This window comes from Eulemur rufifrons, chromosome 7 (genome assembly GCF_041146395.1).
Source record: "Eulemur rufifrons isolate Redbay chromosome 7, OSU_ERuf_1, whole genome shotgun sequence".
NCBI classification, from domain to species: Eukaryota; Metazoa; Chordata; class Mammalia; order Primates; family Lemuridae; genus Eulemur; species Eulemur rufifrons.
Genome location: NC_090989.1, coordinates 224,477,466 through 224,494,282, shown reverse-complemented (window position 1 = coordinate 224,494,282; position 16,817 = coordinate 224,477,466). Strand labels below are relative to the sequence as shown.

The 16,817-nt window shown below is 41.0% G+C and overlaps 1 protein-coding gene across 1 annotated transcript in view; it reads right to left on the bottom strand.

Moving 5' to 3' along the window:
• The window catches only part of DOCK8 (dedicator of cytokinesis 8), a 200,293-nt gene that overhangs the window by 21,330 nt on the left and 162,146 nt on the right, over positions 1-16,817 (bottom strand). Inside the window, exons 32-39 of the mRNA XM_069474160.1 lie at positions 16,651-16,780; positions 15,357-15,444; positions 11,162-11,258; positions 9,639-9,773; positions 8,587-8,739; positions 6,859-7,017; positions 5,285-5,385; positions 4,321-4,513 (exon numbers count right to left, since the gene is read on the bottom strand). Coding sequence (XP_069330261.1) covers positions 4,321-4,513; positions 5,285-5,385; positions 6,859-7,017; positions 8,587-8,739; positions 9,639-9,773; positions 11,162-11,258; positions 15,357-15,444; positions 16,651-16,780 — 1,056 coding nt within the window. The remainder of the gene's footprint in view (positions 1-4,320; positions 4,514-5,284; positions 5,386-6,858; positions 7,018-8,586; positions 8,740-9,638; positions 9,774-11,161; positions 11,259-15,356; positions 15,445-16,650; positions 16,781-16,817) is intronic.

The window sequence follows — 16,817 nt, the reverse complement described above, 5'->3', positions numbered from 1 at the left end:
ACCAGGTCGTGCTCACACCAGGTCTGCGATCCCACCCACCAGGGTTTCTGCCTCCCATTCATTTGCAAAGGACACACCGAGCAACCGGTCTTCAAACCTTACAATTTCCTTTTCTTTTTACCCATGAGGAGGTTTTTATATAAAAGACATTTTACCTCAATGTAACATCAGTTGAGTTACTTTAGTGAAACAAACCTAAGGGACATACAGCTGGGGGTCTTGGTTTTTTAAAGGCAAAGGCCAATTAACAGTTAATGAGACTCGTTTCACCAGCCCAGTGAACCTCTGACTTCTGGGTGTTTTTCTGAACTATGTGGCCACTACTGACTTGACTTTCAGATAAATAACCATAATGTATGACAGTAGCAAGTGAGACTGTCTTCTTTATGGAAGTTTTTTACGGCAATGCAGTAGTTACTGTTTTTTTCCCCTGAACATTTTGTTTCTACACATTTTTCCTCTACATACACTATGGAGTTTAGGAGCCTCTGGCAGAGAATGCAGTGACCAGGGTTAGGGTGAACCTAATGAGAAACCCAGGGCACAAAATTGAGGGAGGTATTCACTCTCAGGTTGTGGAAGTACTGATCCTGTACTCACCTGACCCTGAGAGTGAGTGCCTCCTCACCTTTTCACCTTGTCCACCTCCCTTGCCTCCCCCTAGTGCTGGCCCTGGCAGTGACTCTCATATTCTTGACAGGTCAAGAGTCATTTTCTTCTTGGCTCACAGCTATAAAAGAAATGCATACAGATCATAGAATAAATTGGAAACCTTCTTAGCTTAGAGATTGCAAACAGGTAGCACACATGCCACTCCTTCCTATTGCTGTGCTCATGGTAGGCATAACTAATCAATTATAGCACTCTTTTCCTGGAGCTTGGATACAGTCTCAAAATTCTTCTCAGCATAGTGCTCCAGTCAGCCACTATCAATTGATCAGGGTTGACATGAGAAGTAAAAGTGGTCTGCCTTCTGGCCTGGGTAGCAAGATCAAGTGAATCAACCTTAACAATCAATGAGGAGATAGCTGTCATATCCTTTCACATGCAATATTACAATGTAGTTTTAGGAATATAGGAGGAGGCTCTCAAAGTCTTTTGTGGCCAGTCTTTCATCTAAACCTGGCCTATTACGATGTTTCTGAATTGGAGATAACAGAAGGTCCAAGAAATTCAGTTGAAAGAATCTAATAACCCCAGGAACTAAAACAATTAGAATTGTATGTAGTTTTCTTTTCCTTTTTTAGAGATAGGGGCCTTGCTATGTTGCCCAGGCTGGCCTTGAACTTGGGTTCAAGTGATCCTCCTGCCTTACCTGGGACTACAGGCACACACCACCACACCCAGCAGTATGCAATTTTTCACAGTAAAGGAACAGATTTGAAGCTATGTAGCCTCATTAGCTATAGTCAGATGGAAAAGATTCTGGAGAAGGCTCTCCTTGCATCAGAATTAGGAAGGTAATAGCAGTATCTAAGAATGTGTCCGTATCTACATTTGTGAAATAAATATTGCACTCTGGGACACAGAATTTCAATAATCTCAGTTCCTAGGAATTCAGTGACCTCACAGTTATTTTCCTTGCACAGATTTATTTACCTCCAGTGTGTAAGTCTTTTCCAAAGGCTCATTTTTATTAGAACAGAACAAGGTTGAAAACCAAAGTACAGAGCATTTAAGAAATCAGCACTGGATATCTGTTTTTAATGCTGCTCCCAGAATTCTTTCCTCCTTCTACAAAGTGAAGCATCCTGATTTTTTTGGTGGGGGGGTGGGGGCGGGTATCATAACTTCAGGTGTGGGCCTGTGACTCTGGCTCAGCCAGTCAGAACATTCCATTTCCCTGGTCATTATCACTGGTGCAGGGATGAACACAGAACCCAGTCAGGATCAGTAAGATGCACTAGACTTTCTCTGCAACTGCTAGAAATGAGATATCTCTCTTTTCACCTGGACTTGAACCTGGAGATGCAAACCTAAACCTTTATTGGTGTGGGAAGCCTGTGAAGAATGAAACTGACACAATAGAAGGCAGAGAAAGTAAGTGGTGATGACACTGAGGTCTGATGACATTGTTTGGGCCTTCAGGACCAGTTTGGTGGGTGCTACTCCAGGATTAACTCTCTCATGAAGGCTGACAAATTCCATTTTTACCTTAGGACAGTCTGGGTGGGGTATTCTATCATTTGCCAGCACACATTTCCAAACTGATCTGGTAGGTCTCATTTCAGAGAAATATGAATTCACTTATAAGTATCAACACCATTTGGTTTCTCTTCTGCAGCTGAGAACACTAACTCATCATGTTCTGCACATCCTGAAGGCCTCACACTTCAGTTTCTTTTGCCTCCTTTCACCTTCTTCACCCTTTCCCTGACACCCAGGCTGGGCCACATTATAAATGCTGACAACATCTTGTGCCTCTTTATAATAAACAGTATTTCTCATAATTGTTATTGAATAAAGAATGGAATAATTAGTTATATAGAGTCTGGCTAGAATGTCAAGTTCATGAGGATAGAATAAGTGCTGAATAAATATTTTCTAAAGGAAGGAATGAATGGATAAAGATATATGAAAAGATAGAGCTGTGTGCCCCCATGTAGGGATAATATGGAGTTTTTCTCTTGGTTCTGTAATAACTATTCTATATCACCTTGGCATGTCTCATTATAAGCAAATCAATTGAATTATAGCTAAAATTAGGACAGTAAGGCAACTAAACATAAAAATCAATGAAATGCATTTAATATTTAAGTGATAAATATTAAATAAAATATAGTAACTGGGAAAAGGGCATAAAAGAATTATAAGAAATAGTTTAGTCAATGAAACAAGAGAAGGGGATGATGCAATTCAACATAAAGTGATACACCTAAAGATTTTCTGGGAATTGAAAGAGTAGTACTATATTTATCCTTGATAATATCAAATGTCCAAAATAAATTTGATAAAAGAAGCAGATATGTTTAAACTAATTTTTATAACTTTCTTATTCACTTTTATGTGATTCAAAGTTAGATGTAATATTTTTATGCTTTTGGGTAAGAATTTAATTATTGGCTTTGATAACAAACATTTCCGAATTGAGACTAAAATTCATTTGCCAAGCATGAAATCACAGAATAAACACGTGTGTTACTGAGGACCGTAAGGAAGGAGGAGTTAATATGAGGTGAAACCCAGCGTGGCAGATGAGCAGTACTCTGGGAACCCAGGGGCTCCTGGCTCCACTCTCAGTATTTTCCACAACTTATTCTCTAAGGCTGGGAAGCTACTTTGAATTGTCCATTCTTTCTGGTTCACACAGCATCACAAAATTGTGTTGAAGAACAATAATGAGAACAAAGCCTTTCATAAAATCAGTCATACAAATTCAAACAAAAATAATACAGACACTTGTCAATGACTTTGTAAATCTGGCTTGAAAAGTGCTCTATTCCTGTAGCTATATTGCATGCTTTCAGGGACGGTCATCTCTACAGATTATGTCTCTTTCAAATAAGTACTCAATACTTTTTTTTCCTCTCTAAAGACCATACTAAACTATTCAGTAAGGACAGTCCAAGTGACCACCGTGCATCCCAGCTCTTAGGGTTGGCAGACAATTGCCTTTTGCCAACTGTGGGTAATTTTCAGCTTATCCTAAGAAAGTACTGATTCAGCCTTTCCCGGGTCAATTTGATTCTTGATTTTGGATTAGAGAGTGGGCCCCTGTGAAGCTGAGGAGTGGAATCAAAGAAATGAGTCATGAGGGAAATCATTTCTCCAATGTTCAGAAATACTTTCATGGATATTAGTATCCTGTGCCAACTACAAGTCTTTGAGAAAGAGTTTAAATGACCTTAGAAAAATCGCTCTCTCAGTTCCTTCATCTGTGAAGTGGGAGTAATAACACCTTCCCTATATACCTGCTTCACAGGTTTATGGGGAAGTTCAAATGAGATCACACACGTGAAAGTGTTTGAGAATGTCTCCTAAAGTACCTGTTGACTCTAGGTACCATTATTGTAAATAATAATTAAAAAAAAAACAAACCCAAGATGGTAAAGCAATTAGAAGAGGCAAACGTAATATATTAACAGAGGGTTTTTTAACCTTGGCATGATTGACATTTAGGGCCAGAAAATTCTTTGTAGAATGTGCAATTCCTGTGCATTGTGGAACGTTTAGCAGCATCCCTGGCTTCTCCCACTCCCAGTTATGATAGCCAAAAATATCTCCAGATATTGTCAAATGTCCCCAGAGTAGGGGGAATAATTGCCCTAGTTTTTCTACAGAGAACCACTGCTCTATAGGAAAAGCTGAACTTGGCCCCACCTGGAAGCTGACGCTGCCCACGGGCAGGTAGCTGTGGTCCTCCAGCATGCTCAGGTACTCGGCCACTAACGCAGCTGCGTGTACCAGGCACATGGCGGCCTCCGTGTAGCATTTCCTCTTGGTGTGTTTCTCCGCCATGTTCTGGAGCCAGGTCAGCCTCAGATCAGGAGATGTTTGGTAACTCTTGGCAATTCTGAAGACAGATGGAGAAATAGTTTCACGGACAACTGGTTAATGATGCTATTCTTCTATTGTGTGTGGCCACTTCCCTCCTGACCCCGAGTCATTTGCACACATTTTCAGAAAACAAGAGAAAAGAAAAACTATCTATTAGTCCAACTGTTTTCATTCCATGTGTAGGGTGTGCTGGACCCCAAGAAATAGCACTTAGGAAAAGCCTTATGGGGAAAAAAGACCTGATAAAATGATGTCTACTGTAATGGATCTCAAGCAATTTTCTTCCTTTTCTTCCCTTTCTCTCAAAATAATAACAGAGGATCAAAGTACTACCCTTCTTATGATGTTGCATCAGAACAATTTTGCTTCTGTAAGTAGTTTCTTCTGCACAAGGACTGGAAGGCAAAGTTTTAAACTACATAGTAAAATGTGATTTCTAAAGTAAAACTATACATATATGTCAGAATATAATTGGAACAAAACCATATAGGAAATAATTCATATAATAATTGATAATTCTTTTCTCACATTCTACAGTAAGTAGAAGACAGGGCAAGTCGAAGATAAAACAGGTACTTCACTTTAAATTGGGGAGATCTTTCCAAAAACTTATTTATGAATCAACCCACTCTGAATGCTTAATTTCTACCAATTTCTACGTACAGTTTTGGATGTCATTCAAAACATTGTACCCATGTTACCTTTGGTAATAACCCTAGTAAGAACTCCACAGTGACAAACCCTAGATACCCAAGTGACACTCTTTGAGTTTGTCAGGAAAGCTCACCTGTACATGAGATCCATAAGCATCTCAGGATCTTCCTGAAATTCCCTCATTTTCACCGTGTCGTATAAGATGCTATTCAGATTGCAGAGAAGCTCCTCCACCTGCAAGATATGTGAGCCCCAAAATAATCTTGGTTTTGTTGTCCTGGGTGCCGAGTCAGGATTACATTGAAAGTGCAAGGGGAAGCCGTGGAGTCTCCACTCAGAGAGCCGCGGAGATCAGGGGTGGAGGGGGAGTCAAGACCCCGTTCTCCGTGGCTTTGATCTTCACAAGTCCAGGTGCTTCTGAGGCCCAGACGTGAGCCGGCACCTGATATCCATGAATTAGCCCTGAATCCTTATGCTGTCTCCCTCTCCAATACCATTTTCATTACTAAAGTTTGAAGTAGTTTCAGTTATTTGCAACCTGAAAAGTTCTAAACTCTGCTCTGGAACATCAGGGCTTTTTATACCAAGTAGGAGGCAGCTTAGGACCTTAGCTTGGGTTCTCAGAAGTTTCCTGGATCTTCCCAGGGCTTCAGAGATTTTAGAACCTCTTGTAGCCACTTGTTCTTAACTACAAAATCCAACAGAGAAGTGGCCAGGGGAGCCTGCAGCACAAAAAGGATGAGGACTATGGCTTCATCGCTAGACCTAGGAGGTGGCTCAGCCACAGAATGTTGTCCTACCCGCTATCCCCTCTACCAGCTTGCCAGGGCTCCCAAAATTTCCACCACTAGATTTATTTCACTGAGTGAAGGCACTGAAGACCTCTATTAACCTGCCCATATTCTGCTTGGTCTTGCTGGTGAATATCTGCATAAATGATGAGATTAATTGAAAGGAGAGTGGTCAAGAGGAAATGAGAGAGGTAGGGTTTGATGCAGAGGAGAGGAAAGGAAAAAGGTTCGGAGAATGAGGGTGTGAAATTGCTAGAGCAGGCAGGAGACTGTGCAAATAGTCTTAGGCTGTCAGACTAAGGGAATAAAGAAAAAAATAATTCATTCATTCACTTTCACCTGTCACAGAGGTTCCTTGCAAGTTTCCTTAGGGCTGAGCTTGTCTACGAGCTGTCTCTAACTGGGCCCTTCCTTACTTGAAGTACTCCTCAGCAGTAAAGTTGGTCCTTTTATCATCCCCTTAGACGCAATTCATTCTCTCCACTATGTACAACTTCCCCTTCATTTTTCCCCTGCTCAGCTCAATCCTATCCCAGCCTTTCAGTCTTACTCTTGGCCCCTGGGCTTTCCTGGCCACTAGGTTGTTTATTAATCACTCTTCCTTTTCTCTAACCTTACACAGCATTTACTTTCCTACCATACACTTGGCACTTAAGTATCAGTTGTCTTGTATTGCCACCTAATTGTTTTGAGACTGAGCTCTCCAAATAGACCATTAGCATCTTGAAGATGGGGACAGTGATGGATGTATTTTTTTTTTTTTTGGTACTTTTCAGAGCACTGAGAACATATGCATATTGGACAATAAATATTTGCTAATTTTGTATATTTACATATAAATTATATATGTATGTATATATAAAATAATTGGCTGATCCCAAACCCACAGGAGACAAGGTATGTGCTTCAAGTCTACCTGGGTGGGAAAAGGAGTCGTCTGCATGGCGGTGTCCTCTTCTGAATAGGCCAAAATGGTCCTCAAGGATCTTCTCAGGTGCTCCTCATTAAAGTCTGGTGCTTTGCCCACCAAGGATGCCAGAGACATGGTTACTTGCATCTTTACTCTTGCAAAGTTCTGCATCAGTAAAAAGAAAAAAAAAATAAATAAAAAATGGAACAAATAAGAGGCACTCGGCTGGTCGGTAATTGAAGGCAGCAAGGCCAGACAAAAACAACCACTGATGTTTCTTTTACATCATTTCCTTTTCTCTCAATAAAATGTGAGCTACACTTTGCACAAGATTCATATTGTTGTTTAAATGGTTTAAATGGATCCTGCTTCTCACATAAATCTGTCAGGCCCCCTTTAAATTTTCATTGAGGACTGGGCTGCCTCCACACTGCAAGTTGGCAGGTTCCTATAAGTTGGTCACAGGATACTGCATGTGCTATTGTGCCAAGCCTCTCTTCTTGGGACTGTATTTAAACTGCAAAGAGGAATGGGACGTCTGCAGCGAGGATTTCTAAGATTTTGGACTCTGAGTAAGCAGCAACTTTTTCTTTTTCCTTTTCTTCCATGCCCATGGAGAAATATGGCTATCCCAAGGACCCCTGAGCAATGTCCTAAAGCAGCAGTCCCCAACTGTTTTGGCACCAGGGACTGGTTTCATGGAAGACAAGTTTTCCATGGACTGGGGGAAGGGGGGATGGTTTCGAGATGATTCAAGTGCATTATGTTTATTGTGCCGTCAAATCTCTCTGCTAATGATAATCTGTATTTGCAGCTGCTCCCCAGCGCTAGCATCACCGACTCAGCTCCACCTTAGATCATGAGGCATTAGATTCTCATAAGGAGCCTCAACCTAGATCCCTCGCATGTGCAGTTTACGGTAGGGTTCACACTCCTGTGAGAATCTGATGCCACCACTGATCTGACAGGAGGCGGAGCTTATGTGACGATCTGAGAGATGGGAAGCAGCTGCAAATACAGACAAAGCTTTGCTGGCTTGCCCTCTGCTCACCTCCTATTGTACAGCCCGGTTCCTACCAGGCCATGGACTGGTACTGGTCTGCAGCTTGGGGGTTGGGGACCACAGTCCCAAAGGCTTTTAAATAGTATTCCTTAATATATTCTAAGAACCCTGCCTTTCTTCCATGGGCCAATTTATCTTTTAATATCATGTAAGCATGCTTATTAACATAACCACAAATGGAAATTCCAAAAGGACATAACAAAACCTAGACAAACTAAAGCAAATGTTGACTGTTCTATAATAGAGCTGAACTCCAAAGGCTTCTTAGCTTTGATTAAAACTCACGTCTAGATGATAGTGATAATTTAAAATTCTCTTTCACCAGGCATTCTAGTACCAGCCAGTCAGAATTTAGAAACAGGACACATTGTTCTGAATTCTTAACCCATCTATTGTATTTATTCCCACAGATGATACCTTTTAATCTACATATATTCTTCCACTTCTTTTTGAAACATATTGATAGAAACCACTGCATTCATCTGTCTTGACATTCACTTTTAGATGCAAATTAAAATGAAAGCTGCTATCCGTCTAGGTACTTAATTCTTTCTCACAGGACAGAAGTCAATTGTAATACTGCAAACTTTTCCTTATGTTTTTCTCTCAACCAATGCTTTGCATTGACTTTCTCTACTATTCTAGGTCACCCAGCTGGTCTGAGCTCTTACACTGGTGGCTCCAAAACTGAACCTCATGAGGAGGTAGAGGGTGGCGCAGGCCTGGCTCCGGGTGACGTCCATGCTGCTGCTGCAGTGGTGTAGCACTCGCTGACACAGGTCTGCACACTGTTCCACCTCCTCCTCGAACAGCAAGTCTCCGAACTAGGAGAGACACAAGGGGCCATTAGGCATCAGTTGGCACTCTGATACGCTTTCTGGACTGTTGAAATATGCAAATGTCTGCTTGGACAAGCAAAAAGCCCAGAAGAGTTAATGCATTGCTCCATAAAGATAATGAGCTACGTGAGTCAGAGGATGAATTTAAGCAATAGAGTCGACTTAGGATTTAATTATGAACTGTACAACTGAGGTCAGGGCTGTGTTATTAACTGCATTCTTAGCCAGCTTGCATTCACTGGTGAAGTCACAACTATGAAGGAATTAAATCTGAGTTTCCTGAGTTCCTTGGAAATTATTGGTGACTAAGAAAGAGAAAATGGTCCTGATAGGGGTGAGCAGAAGAATCCTACTTTCTAAATTTAAAAGATCCCGCAGAGAAGGCACCAACTGAGATCTTCAATAAAGGGGAAAAAATAATCTGTGTAGACCATTTTACCCAAGGATAATCTACATTCTTCAGGCTACGAGAAATTCATTTCTAAACCTTCTGGAATTTTATGACATGACATTTTGTAAAAGATACTCATGGGAGTCAGACATAGGACTTAATCTCACTCAGACGAGGTATTAAAGAAAGAGGGTGAAGTTGCAAAGTCGCTCAATTGATTTTTGCTCTCATGTCATAGAGCTTCAGTGAGCAGGCATTTCAAATTTCTAGATTTAGGCCCACATTCCAAGTATGAGAGCCACTGTTTTCTCTCTCCATGGTGACTTCCCATAGAATGGGTGCATCAGCTTTCTTCCTAGGAGGACTTAAGACCTTTACTGTGATGTTGCTTAATATACGCTGTGGGTTTTGGTCCACCTGAAGAGAAAAATGTGAAGCTAGATGAGAATCTTACTCTTAATTAAGAGTAAGAAAACAAGCGTCCCACGTTTACCTTGGCAATGAGAGCACGGAGTGTCGCAAAGCAGTGAGTCAGGTAGGTGGTACTCTGATCACAGCTCAGAGAATTCACCAGGACCCTCAGAACACCGCCCAGCAGGCTGTCTTTGCAGTCCAGAGCCGAGCTCGCCTAGGAGTGGAAGAACAGCATCACTGAATCCCCGCACCGTGCCAGTGAGCCGGGAGGGTAAAGACGCAAGAGACACTGCTGATGACCAGCACCGTGACTCTGATGTTTCATCTCTTTTGGTGGAAGGTCGTAAGGGTTTGGAGAGCTCTCATGGTTGACATGTCATCCGTCAACCATGAGAGCTGAAGTTCTATTTCCAAATGACTTTATTTCAATACTCCCAATTGATTTGGGATTTATACCTAATTCTGGGCTCCTAAATGAAGTAGTAAAGCATAGTCTCTTCCCATTCTGAGTCACAGATTCTGGAATGTTCTTTCTTTGTATACAAGCTTTCCTGTGTGCTTTGAAACACAATTGTGGGCTTCCCAGCACAACAGGGACTGCTGGGTGGCAGTGATGTTTCTAAATAGAAGCTTATTTATCAGCTACAGCAGGACTGACAACACCAAGGACAATAACAAAAAAGTTTCAGTCTGCTTTGAAAATTGCAAATACATTTTGAGGACTGGTGTGAGATATGTAGCACTGTATAAAGGTGAGCTGTATAAAGATATAATCAATATGATGTCAAGCATTTAAGTTATCAAAGATATCAAAGTCCTCAAAGACACCATATATTTTTTGTCTTTAGTTTTATACAATAATTGCTTAAAAGTTAGATAACTAATATGCCACTGTGTTTCAACAATATTTTTTGTAGCTCCTAAAAGCAATCCTGGATCTACTCTAACAAATGACTTCTCAATGGAAACAGGTAAGGACTCATTTTCCAGGGTAACTAAAAACTCATTATAAGCTAGACTTCTTGGAAATATCATACAGAAGATGAAATCAGTGCAGTGCAAAGGTCACAGTGACCCTATACTTGTCTATAGCAAGGATGGCAAATTCACGATACAAATGACTTTCCTTTACCAATTTGAGTCTAAAGCAGACATCATTTATTACACTTAGCACTCTTTTTGTTACCTAGCCTGTCATAATTATAGCTTCCATACCAGACAGTGACCATCATTCAACTAGAGTTAACCCATCAGAAAAAACCTAGTTACCCTTCCTGTTCTAGATACTAAACTGTAAGCCCACCATCCACATTATAAACTTGGTGCATACGCAGACAGATTTAACCATGAGGGTTAGCTTGTCAAGCACCTGACCTTTTCCAAGTCAGCAGCAAGTCAAGGAAACCAGAAGAATGTTCAGTATCTCTGGAATTTCTAAGGTGGACACTATTGTAAATAGAAAGCTTCCCAACTTCATTTTTTTAAAAAAAGAGTGCTTTGTGATCATGTTTTCTTTCGCAGTTTTGTATAAAGAATTCTTTATTAAATTCTAGTAAACACATTCAAGTTGAACAAATCAGATCAGGTGTTTGTTGTCCTCACCTGGATAATGTTTTCCTGCATATCCAAGATGATTAAATTTGCTTCTGTAGCCAGATTGCCACTGATCAAAGCTTCTTGATCTAACTCTGCCTTTGTTCTAAGAAAGAAAAGGAGGTCAAATTAAAGTGCATATCAAACCTGGCCAGGTTCCGACGATGGCAATCTATGCACCAAGGCGTAAAGAAATCTTCAGAATGGTCAACCTTGAAATGAAAACAAAGCGGCTGGCCATGAGTAATTAAGGAGTGCTGGGGCTTTCTGTGATCCATGTCTTGTTAGAAAGATTGTCTACATAAAGTCTCCAGGCCATCCTCAACCAGACTATTATTAATAATGATGACAATTAAAAATAACAATATAGGTCGAGAAGCAATTATTGGTTGCTACTAGCAATTATGCTATCCCCATTAGACTGTTGCCTAAAGCCTCAGGGCCATGCCTACATTTCACGCATGAAAACCTTCCCAGATCTGAGCACGGGGAAGCCCCTGCAACACGCAGGAGAGAGGGAGGGGGGATGAACTGTGAATTTGGCAAACGGCGGTGCTGCTGGGTTAGGAAAGGGTGGTGCTTCAGAACAGGCTCCTGGAGAGTCTGTCTCTTTAATTTCTCCAAGACCACCTTGGCATTGCTCAGCCAACTGTATGGGTTTTTTGTCCTTTTCCATTGGGAACAAAGGGTGCATTCCTATGGGGCAGGTGATCTAGCATCCTACTGGACATTCCTGGCCATTTCCCACTAGGGATAGGAAATTGCCTCGTGCTGCTTCTCTATTAGGTTTGCTTTTAAGAAATCAGAATGTTTTATGAACTAGAGCTGTGGTCCCCAAGCCCCAGGCTGTGGACTGGTACTGGTCTGGGGCCTCTTAGGGACCCACTCCACTTCCTCCCCTCCCCCCATCCCATCCATGGAAAAACTGTCTTCTGCGAAACTGGTCCCTGGTGCCAAAAAGGTTGGGAATGGCTGTAGAGTCAGTCCGTCCACTCTCATAAAATCCAAGTCAAGTTGGAAAGTGGTATCTTGGATCACCATCCAAATTTAGTTGTAAGGAAAGGAAGGTATGAAGAATTGCTGTTCCCAAGATGCCTAGTGGCCAAGATGTTACTACTGGGTTGGAGCATCGTGCTGTCAGCTCAAGTGTCTTGACCCAGGATTACCACCTAGCTGTTCTGGAGTCCCCTTAACCCAATAACGGGGGCACTGCAGTTGCTTACATGCTATTGAGGGCTCAGAATAAATATTTTTGTGTGTTTTAAATGTTTTCATGCTTAGGATAGGATCTCTGGTCCCAAGTCACTTGGCATGTTTTTCTCATTCTTAAAATGATAATATATGTGTAAAATAAGTGAAATGTAAAAGCTCTTTTTTTTTTTTTTTTTTTGAGACAGAGTCTCACTTTGTTGCCCAGGCTAGAGTGAGTGCCGTGGCGTCAGCCTAGCTCACAGCAACCTCAAACTCCTGAGCTCAAGGGATCCTCCTGCCTCAGCCTCCCGAGTAGTTGGGACTACAGGCATGCACCACCATGCCCGGCTAATTTTTTTTATATATATTTTTAGCTGTCCATATAATTTCTTTCTATTTTTAGTAGAGATGGGGTCTCGCTCTTGCTCAGGCTGGTCTCAAACTCCTGAGCTCAAACGATCTGCCCACCTCGGCCTCCCAGAGTGCTAGGATTACAGGCATGAGCCACTGCGCCCGGCCTAAAAGTTCTTTTTAATTAATTTATTGGCAGGTTTAAATTTAGAGCAACACTGTCCAATAGAAACAATGGCAGCCACATATGTGGTTTTATATTTTGTGGTAGCCACATTAAAAAAATCAAAAAGAGGTGCAATTATTTTCAGTATATTGTATTTAACCTAAAAGATCAAAAATACTGTCTACATGTTATCAATATAAGAATTACTAGTGAAATATTTCACTTTTATTCACAATAAGACTTAAAATCTGGTGTGTATTTTTCCCTTACACCTCATCTCAATTCAAACTAGCCATTTCAAGCATTCAATAGCCACATGTGGCTAGTGGCTACTGTATTGGACAATGAAGATCTAGAGTGTCCTGTTTTTTTCCATTTTTTTTATTGTGATAAAATATATATAACATAAAATTTGCCATCTTAACCATCTTTAAGTGTACAGTTCAGTGGTATGAAGTACATGTATATTGTTGTGCAACCATCTGGTTTTTAAAAAGCCTACCGTCTACGCCTTTAAAATGGTGGTTCTCAGATTTGGCTGCACAATACTGGGGAAATTTACCAAATACTGATTCCTGGCACCTGCTGGAGTTTGCGATTGAATGGGTCTAGGGTACACCTGGGCACTAGAAACTTTAAAAGCTGCTTAGGTTGAAAATTACTGCTCTAAAAGAAACAAAGCCAAAATAATTGGAAATAATTGAAAAGTGATCAGAAAGAAAGAGGTGAAAGACACCATTATTATAATTACAACAAGTTTTCCAAATAGATATGTTGAACAGTTATAATTTTACTATGGTTTCCCTTAAAAAAAAAAAAAAAGAAAGAAAAGAAGGCCATGTCCCTGAGGATTTGTAGATATGAATCATTAGCCCTGACAAGGAGCATCCCACCAGTGAGGTCAGGGCTGAGAACTAACCTAGAGAGAATCGGTGGACCACACGTGGTACAGCCCGATACCATGCTATTACTGCAAGCAAGAGGAAACACGAATTTACACAGCCTGGGAAAACGTGCCTTGTTAGGCTTGCTGAGTGGATGAGCTAACCACCTAAGCAGTTCTGTAGTACCTACTGCATGAATTTTTTTTTTTTTGGGGGGGGGGTTGTTGTTTTTTCCTTGCCTGAACTAGAAGGTATGGATTGTCAGATCCAAATATCTTATAAATCGGTTCAAGGAATTTAGAGTAAGAATCCCCAAAACAAATACCTCAAACAAATAGGCATTGTTAAAAATACCAACAACTGGGTTTTCCAAATAGCATCTATAATAAAGATGTATTTATCTCATTGTTTTAAAATAAATTTGACTCTCAAAAGTGCCATAAGTGAACCAGAATGGTTCATTCTTGTGGTAACAGCAAAGATATCAACTCGTATTTATTTACAAAACAACGTTGCTATTCAAGTCTGCCCCATCCCACACCCCATGATGGGTGCTTCATACACCACGGGGATATCCTACCCAGGCCTGACAACTGTGCGTGTGTGTAGTGGGGTGTCTTTAACCGTATAGTGTTTTGCTCAGTAAACCCTGGGATTCATTGGGTTACCTGTGGCTAAGAGGCATAGGAGATGTGCTATCTATCCAAACATATTATATTTAGTTTTAGCCCTCACATGTCTAAATTGTTGTATACATAGCAATACATATCAATATACATTAATATACCTATCTCTATATATCTATGCCATATATTACAATCCAAGCAGGATTTTTTTTCTTTCATTTCTTTATAATTTTCCCCTGATAGCAATATATATCATAATACACATCTAGTGTAGGAAATACAGCCAAGTATAAAAAAGAAAACACCAGTTATTTATATTTCCAACACCCAAAGAAAACCACAATTAATATTTTGATAAATTTACTTCCAGCCTTTTAAAAGGTATTTACCATATGTCATTAGAGATTTGAGATTATACTCTAAAACCAAGTATCCATTCTGCTTTTGTTCACTCCACATTGTATCATAAGCATTTCCCATGTCATTAAAATGATTTCAAAACATTTTAATGGCAACCTAATATTTTGTTATATATTTCCCTATTTTTTAGCATGTAGAATGTTTCCAATTTAAAAAAAAATTTTAAATAATGCTGACATAAATATTCCTGAATATACATCTTTGTATACATTTCCAGAATGGAAACATGGATTTGAAATTATGTAGTCTTGGGCACTGTATTCTGCTTTCTCTATTTCCCTGCCACCCCCCACCCTTATCAGCTGCTTTTATTAAGCCATCTAAGGTTGCTAAATAAATCTTAGTTTTCTTTAAACGCTTATCAATATGATAAATTTTTAAGAGCTGGAAATCACAACTCATACCTTTGATTATCCTGGGTCCCTGGATGAACTGTATTTACACAGATAATGATGTTTCATTTTCTTACCCTTGGAAGGATGCAGTTGTTTCAGTAATACAAGTAGCCTGGGAAAAATAGTTTTGAACTTTAGGTAAAAGTAACACAAAGTTGCTGAGTGACTCACTTATCTAGCTTCTCATTAGCTTGCCGCCAATGTGTCTGCTCTTTCTTCCATCTCAAATTTTCATTTAGGCCTGAAAATCGGTCATTCCCTAGGAGTTAAGAAATGCATGATAGGAATTTGATTAGCATGAAACCCTCCAAGATAACCAGAAGTTCCTAACAAGCTCGACTGCGGGGCCTCAGCGCCACTTCTCCAGCTAATTATAGTCCATGCGGGTTGCTGGTAGGAGACAAAGTCGCTGTGCCTGTGTCAGGTTGGCCTGCTCTTTCATTGATAGACTAGAACTTTAGAAGAACCCCTGTCTTTTGGTGGGGTTGGGGAGCACATTTGTTATAAGCAGAGGGTTTCGAAACGCTGGTGGCTCACTGAATTATTGGGAGGGAAAGTGTGGGTGTCAAATGAGGGTGCCTGACCACAGCTGAAAATGCTGAGCTCCCTCCAAGTTCCCTGCCATTGTGTCCCATCGAACAGGACAAGCTGTGTCTGTTTTACTTTGAGCACAGTGAATAAGACTGAGGGGACATGGGCATTTGTCTCTTTTCTAGAACGATGAGCTCAGCCTTTTTGAGATCTTTCCTGGTGTGGTAGAGTCCTTGGATACCTGGAACACTCTGAACCCATTTTGGTGAAGGGTTCTACTCTAATAGCACCCTGGATGATTTAGGGAGATGATCTTGGGTCCAGAACTATCTAGTTTCTTTCTTTCTTTCTTTTTTTTTTGGAGACAGAATCTAGCTCCGTTGCCTGGGCTAGAATGCCGTGGCGTCACCCTAGCTCACAACAACCTCAAATTCCCGATCTTAGGCAATCCTTCTGCCTCAGCCTCCCAAGTAGCTGGGACTACAGGCATGCACCACCATGCCTGGCTAATTTTTTCTATTATTTTCAGTTGTCCAGATAATTTCTTTCTATTTTTTAGTAGAGACAGGATCTCACTCTTGCTCAGGCTGGTCTCCAACTCCTGACCTTGCGCGATCCTCCCTCCTCGGCCTCCCAGAGTGCTAGGATTACAGGCGTGAGCCACTGCGCCCGGCCTACCACCAAGTTTTAATTAAAAGAGGTCATTTGGGGACATTTTCAGGCTTCCTGTGATTGCAGAACATCACTTTTTCTTAGAGTCACAAGGCTATCATTACATATGTCAAGAACAGAATCCCAGAACGTGCTGTCTCTCTGATATTACCATAAATGTCTCAAGAAAGTGATGGCATCTACTCATGTTGGAAGGACATCACTTCCCACAAAGGGTGAAAAACTATCGAATAGAGAGCAGGGAAGGGCCAGGGCAACACACCTGGAGTTCGGCGGCGCATCATCTCCCCGCGGGCCCCTTCCCCACGGAGCAAAGCCTCTTCCAGCCTGGCCTTAACATCCCTCGACTTCTGCAGCACTTGGGTACTGACTTTGTCCGAACTCTGTTTTCCCTGGATAGGACAGAGGCAGGAGGACATTTAGTCTGAT